Genomic DNA, 7020 nt, shown 5'->3' with positions numbered 1-7020 from the left:
GCCAGAGACCATTCCCCAAGGCATCTCCTTATATACAGGAAGCAGACCACATCGCTAAGGCAGCCTACTCAGCTGCTCACAGTAGATTCCACCATAGAGTTGATTACCAGTCTCTCCATGGGGAATACTACATCCAGCTGCCCAGCCACTCAACCAGGCCTAGCCAAGTTGACACCGCACATTATCTACCACAAAGGCTAGAACATTTTGCTTCACTCCCTGAAGAAACCTGCATACCTATTAGCAGTCACATCCATTCCCTCCTCTCTCTACCTCTGGCAGCCATTAATAGGTTTGCCTATTCTGGACATTCATATAAATGGACTCATATAACATAGGGCCTTTTATAGTAACTTCTTTCACTTAGCAGGAAGTTTCATGGTTTATCCATGCTGTAACATGGATCATACTTCATTCATTTTTATGGCTGATCATTATTCCTTTGTATGGATATATTCATACATTCATCAGTTGATGGGCATTTGACTTATTTATATTTTGGGGCTGTTACGAAAAATGCTGTGAACATTTGTGTACGAGTTTTTGTAGGACATAGGCTTTCAGTATCTAAGAGAGGATCTCAGGTAGCGTAGTGCCTGAGGCATTTGACTGCTAACTGGAAGGTTGGTGGTTCAAACCCACCAGCCATTCCACGGAAGGAAGACTGGGCAGTCTGCTTCCATAAAGATTTACCGCCTCGGAAATCCAAAGGGGATCGCTATGAGTCAGAATCGACTCGATGGCAGTGAGTTTGGTTTTTTTGGTGATGGTGGGAGTGAAAAAAATCAAATCCCTGCTTTTTGCTTCTGACACAAACTGTAAAAATTCGTCCTATCAATTCATTTAATTATCAATACTGTTCCCTTCTGTTTTGGTACCAACTGCATGTGCAGCACTTCTGATACTAGTCACCTGGAGCTAGGTCAGACCTCACAGGTGAAGGAAATGGTCATCTAGCCTGTTGTGTCTGCACAAACCTCAGATGCCAAAAGCAAGTTTGGGAGTTCCCACAACATCCTCACTTCTGACTTGCTGGCTGCAAACTTTGGAGTTCCTCTCCCCCTTCAGGATACTAGCTATCAGCTTGGGGATCCCCAGCCCCCTTACTGCTTACCTGTTAGCTTCTACTACTCCCTCAAGTTCAGTAATTTGCTAGAACAATACACAGAAAGTGCTAAATTGATTATTATTTTGTTACAGCTGAAAGGATCCAAATGAAAAGGTGCATAAGACAAGGTCTAGGAGGGTTCTCAGCTTGAAACTTGCATATCCCACAGTAGGACACACTGTACTGTCCATGCTCATTAATATTTTCAACAACCTGGAAGACCAAGGAGCTTCCCGGTCCAGAGCCTTTATCAGGGCTTCATATGTAAGCATATTGATGAAATCAGCCACGTCCCCTGAGGTCAGCTGATACCACCAGGTGGTCTTTCTGACCTAGCCAGCCCCCAGCTGGGGCATAAGCCCTCAGGTGTGGTGTGGAGCATTATCAAAGACACTTCAATCACTGGGGAAATTCCAGAGTTTTAGAGGCTATCATCTTTCAGGAACGAAGGACAAAGGCCAAATTCTTATAAGTAAATTGTAAACCTCATACATGATAACTGTGTTTAACAGTTTGAGGACCTGTCAGACTATTTTAAAGTGGCTTTTTTAAAGTACCATTTTGCAGTTCCACCAGCGTCTCATTTTTCCACATCCTTTCTAATGCTTATTATTGTCTGTCTTTTATTTTGCCATGGTAGTGTGTGTGAGGCAATAAATAATTCTCATTGTAATTTTAATTTGCATTTCTCTAATAACTAATGAGGTTGAGTTACTCTTCATGTGCTTATTGGCTTTTCTTTGAAGAAATATTTATTCAAATCTTTTGCCCATTTGTCAGTTGGGCTGTTGGTTGTTGAGAGCAGAGGTCTCTTAACAAAGATGAGTGTTTTTAACTCTAGACAGCATTTGGCACCCAGGTGATGATGAATTCATCATGTGTATCAGTGATAGTTTTCAGGCTTAACTGATCATTAATCAAGAGTATTTTAAAATTCTGGTCTTCTGATCCTTTTTAAATAGTCCTATTTAGATTTTACTTAAGGGTGACTTCTGTAGTCAGTAAGATTTGATTGAGCATACCTCTACAATAATGAGAAGGCCTAACTTTGTCAACTTTTAGAATAACAAAAACAGCAAATTTTTAAGTCATCTTAAACTCATGAACACCAAAATTTATTAGATACATTGAGTCTTTGGCTCTCCTGTGGAGAATTCCATCTTTTCCCGAGTAATCGAATCTCCTTTGTGAAATGCGTTCTAATATCTGTGTCTCTCTTTCTCTTTTAGGTTATCTTGAATACCACATCCCTAATTATTTTTCTTGCAACGTAAGCTGTTTTTCACTGCCTCCAAAAGATCACAATTGTTCTGGAAACTGGAGACGTATTTGATTTAAAAGAAATAAGTTTAACAAATGGACAATATGTCTATTACGAATACACCAACAAGTAATGATGCCTGTCTGAGCATTGTCCATAGTCTGATGTGCCATAGACAAGGTGGGGAGAGTGAAACATTTGCAAAAAGAGCAATTGAAAGTTTGGTAAAGAAGTTGAAGGAGAAAAAAGATGAATTGGATTCTTTAATAACAGCTATAACTACAAATGGAGCGCATCCTAGCAAATGTGTTACCATACAGAGAACACTGGATGGAAGGCTGCAGGTTAGTCTTCTGCTGAAGCTCCTCTCTGCCTCCTGGGGTGGCAGATAAAAAAAACCCTTACGCTTCCTCTTAAATTATTTAGGGTATGTTATGGTAACCCCAGCTCTTCAGCTTCTGTGCATCCTGTACCAGTATGCATTATGGGAATATATGGAAGAAAATGTCTCCCACATACTAAAGATATGTCTTAAAAGTGGTGGGTTTTTGTTAAAAAGATTTTTACATGGTAAAAGTATATCTAACAGAACATTTGCCAGTCCGACTTTTTGTGTGTAGCTCAGTGACTTTGATTATGTTTATCAAGTTATACAACCATCACCACTCTTCTTTTCCAGATTATTCTACCACCATTAACAGGAACTCAGCGTCCCCTATTTAGTGACTCCCTCATACCCTAAGAACCACTAATAAGCTTTGGTTACCATGTTTGTCTGTTTCATACAAGTAGGATCATGTAGTATTTGTTCTTCTATTAGAAGTTTTTTTCTAACGTTCACACTCCAAAAACAGTTCACTGTAGAAAATTTGAAAAATACAAAGCAGAAGAAAACACACACTTTAAAGAAAAGAACTGCCTTCGACAATCTAGTATTCTTCCTAGTAGTGCTTTTTTATTTTTCAGTTTTGTTACTTGTATGCACATTTGAACAGTTATTCTACAAGATACTAAGCTTCTTGTAGGCAAGAAACTTCAGATTGTATCAATTACTTGGTCCTGTTATAATTTGTTGTTGTTATGTTCCGTCAAGTCGGACCTGACTCATAGTGAACCCTTCCTTGGGTTTCCGAGGCAGTATCACTACAGAAGTAGATTGCCCCATCTGCCTTCCAAGGAGTGGCTGGGGGTGGGTTTGAACCACCAGCCTTCTGGTTAGCAGTCAAGTGCCTTAGGCACTACGCTACCAGAGCTCCCAATTTAGATACCTGATATCATATGTTTAATATTTTTATTATATGAAAAATACTCTAAAAGAGTTCAACCAAGCTTATTGTCAGTAATCAGGAGTTAAAACCTTGCATATAAAATTTTTCTCTCTCTTTCATATCCAGTGGTCATTTTTGCATCCAATTATTTAATTATGTCTTCCGCTTGATTTTTTAAAAGAAATCTGTAAAAGTCTTAAGAAGTTTAATTAAAATATTTTACTTTTAGATTTTAGACATGGTTTCTGCAACAAATTCAGCCTTTTTACGTTTGTAAAACCTGAGCACAGGTCTTGAAATCTTACATAGATTCAAGTTCTAGTTCCTCTGTAGTCCTTTGTGATTGTGGGCAAATAAGTTTTTTGAGCTTTAGTTTTCTCGTTTATGAAAAGGGGGTTCTAATGCTGACTTTATAGGGCTGTAAAGATTACACGGGACTGTGAAGATTTTTGCCTGGAATAAAATGGATGTTCAGTACATTAAGGGTCGTTTATTTTTTCTAGGTGGCTGGTCGGAAAGGATTTCCTCATGTGATCTATGCACGTCTCTGGAGGTGGCCTGATCTTCACAAAAATGAACTAAAACATGTTAAATATTGTCAGTATGCATTTGACTTAAAATGTGATAGTGTCTGTGTGAACCCATATCACTACGAACGAGTGGTATCACCTGGAATTGGTAAGGAGCCTGCCTTTATCCTTAGCGGCATAAAGAGAAAAGAGCCCGATAGTCATCTAACTTTTCTAAAATAAATTAGGGATTTGGAGATAACCCAGGACTTCAGATATTGTTAAGGAATCAGATATTTTTAATGAAATAGAGATATTTAAATTTGAACTTGGAAACCAGCTTGTATTTTGACTGCTAAAACTGATTTTATATAGTTGGTGTCTTGCCCACTTAGAACATTGTTACTGAAACGAAGATGGAAAACATAGAATTGAATAGTTTATGTATTTCATGTTTATTGTTAAATAGCATTTTTACTACTTCTCTTAGGAGCTCTGGTAGCATAGTGGCTAAAGCACTTGACTGCTAACCAGAAGGCTGACGGTTCAAACCCACCAGCCACTCCTCGGAAGGAAGGTTGGGCAGTCCTACTTCCGTAGTGATACTGCCTCGGAAACCCAAGGAGGGGTCGCTATGAGTCGGGGCCGACTCGACGGCACATAACAACAACAACAACAACTACTACTTCTCTTGGATTGAAATGATTCATTTAGTTTTGTAATCTGGTTTAAATTTGTATTTTGTTATTTTAAATATAATGGAAAATATTTTCATGATAATGATTAATGTCCCATTTTTTCCCCCTTTAAAAAATGAAGATCTCTCAGGATTAACACTGCAGAGTAATGGTAGGTAATCTGTTTCTTGTAAGTTTATTTTCTTTTATCCTCTCTTTTCTGGGATTTTTTGGTAGTCGTTGAGTGAGAGTTAGTTTGTGTGGGTGCTTAGCAATATTAACACGATGTTAAACAGCCCTGCTTTGGAGTGTAGTTTATTGCACAGGCCATTGTTTACAACTGGACTTAAACTGTCTGTCGGCCCTTTGGGTTTGGACTGCTGTTTAAGAGCTGGGGTAGTCTGAAAAATACAGTGGAGGAGTGCACCAGAAACATGAGGACAAAAGAAGCAAATGTTTTGAATTAGAAAAAACTGGCTTTTTGGAAGAAAATCTTACAGAGCTAGTCTCCAAGGTCATAAGAAATAATGTTTTATAATTTCTAATCATAACATAGTCTATAAAATACCAATATTCTAGTTTTTATCCATTTCAGGCTAACTTATTTTTATGAATACGTTGAGATTGACTTAAATTACAGATACTAGTATTTGTTCAGCCTTGTTTTATTTTGACCAAACAAAACATCTGAATATAACAAGTTTACTTCGAAGTATATGCTGCTCACAGCTGATCTAATTCTATTTTTAAAAAGAAAAAGTGTCTTAACGTTGAGAAATGACACACAAATGGTGTGTGTTTTTTATTTTTTAGTGTAATAATTGAGAATGGAGTTCCATTAAATATTAGCTCAGAAAAAAAATTATTAGCTCAGTTACTTAGAAAATGTTCATAAACAAAAATTTTTGTGAGAAGTAGTTAATTTGCAAAGAAACTCTGATAAGAGCCACTGCCATCTTAGAAACATGTGTCTGCCATTGCTCTAGAGGAAAATTAGTGGCTAAATACCTCTTTTGTAGTAGAATTTTAGTCTTTGGGTGGGTCAGAAATCTCTAACCTTCATAAAATTTAGGAAGAGCATGCAGGTCTGCTGGTTTTTATTCTCCACCTTCCACCTCACTCATAGTAGAAGCAGACCTAGTACATTTTGGTACCTGTTTATGGTTAGTTTCTGAGAAGTGTGGATTGGTAAAGGGAGTTGTTGTGGTCTGGGAAGGCTAGCTCTAAGGTTGGTTAACACTCTGCTTCTTCACCACACAGACATTATTAATATGTTATACTTCTCTTCTTGGAAAGTAAATATCTTTCAGGTCTTTACTATTCTCCATCTCTGTTTTTGGAGAATTAACCGTGGATGTTAGGGGTTGGGAGTTTGGTGATAATTATACCAGAATTTCCCCGGTGTAGTTTGTGGGGCTCCAAATCATGAAGGTTCAGTACAGTCCCCACTATCCTAAAATTAATGGTGTTTTGAATACCTGCTAAATTGATGGAGTGGCTTGAAAGGCTCCTTTCCTTGGCTATAGGACTCTATTTTGCCTTTTGGCTCCCTCTAGTGGTCATTATATGAAGGCAGTCTTCAATAGCTTGTTTCCTCAGAAAAGGAGTTATTTCCCACAACTCCTTCTAGATTTGCACAAAGAAATAAGGTGAGGGCAGGCCCGGTAAAAGGATTAATAAATGGGATAATGCCTTAGCTTTTGACTTGGAAGTGGTGGTGGTAATCATGACCTGAATACTCATTTTAATAAATATGTAGTGAGCATGTATTGCCTTGTTTTACGTTAGGTTTCAGGATGCTAAGATAAATAAGACAAGCTCTCTCCACTGTAGGGAGCTCATAGGCTACTGGAGAAAACCAGTAACCTAGTTGCCGTCGAGTTGATTCTGACCCCTGGTGATCCAGGAGACAAGTAAATAAGGCAGTAGCAATACCATTTGACAAGTGCTGTTCCCTGACAGCTGGTGGTGATAAAGAGAACACAGACCTAGGGTGGAGCCCAGTGGCTTCAGTTTCACTGTAACCCAAAGAGTACATTCTTTATCCCCTAACGATGATTTACAGTTACTGTAGCCTACCTCACCACTCTAAAATACGGTTAAATAGCAATAGCTAATCGATGGCACATAACAACAACAACAACAATACTTACTTAGTCCTTATTTTGTGCCAGGTACTGAGCTAAATGATTTACAA

General features: G+C 38.2%; 1 protein-coding gene across 1 annotated transcript in view; it reads left to right on the top strand.

Moving 5' to 3' along the window:
• Positions 1–2464: 2464 nt before the first annotated feature.
• SMAD4 (SMAD family member 4) overlaps positions 2465–7020 on the top strand; it is a 30436-nt gene continuing 25880 nt past the window's right edge. Inside the window, exons 1-3 of the mRNA XM_007943809.2 lie at positions 2465–2713; positions 4141–4315; positions 4966–4995. Of these exons, the coding sequence (XP_007942000.1) occupies positions 2465–2713; positions 4141–4315; positions 4966–4995 (454 nt within the window). The remainder of the gene's footprint in view (positions 2714–4140; positions 4316–4965; positions 4996–7020) is intronic.

Source organism: Orycteropus afer, unplaced genomic scaffold (assembly GCF_000298275.1).
Source record: "Orycteropus afer afer isolate SDZICR_OR568_19922 unplaced genomic scaffold, OryAfe1.0 scaffold00113, whole genome shotgun sequence".
NCBI lineage: Eukaryota > Metazoa > Chordata > Mammalia > Tubulidentata > Orycteropodidae > Orycteropus > Orycteropus afer.
This window is presented reverse-complemented; position numbering and strand designations above follow the sequence as displayed.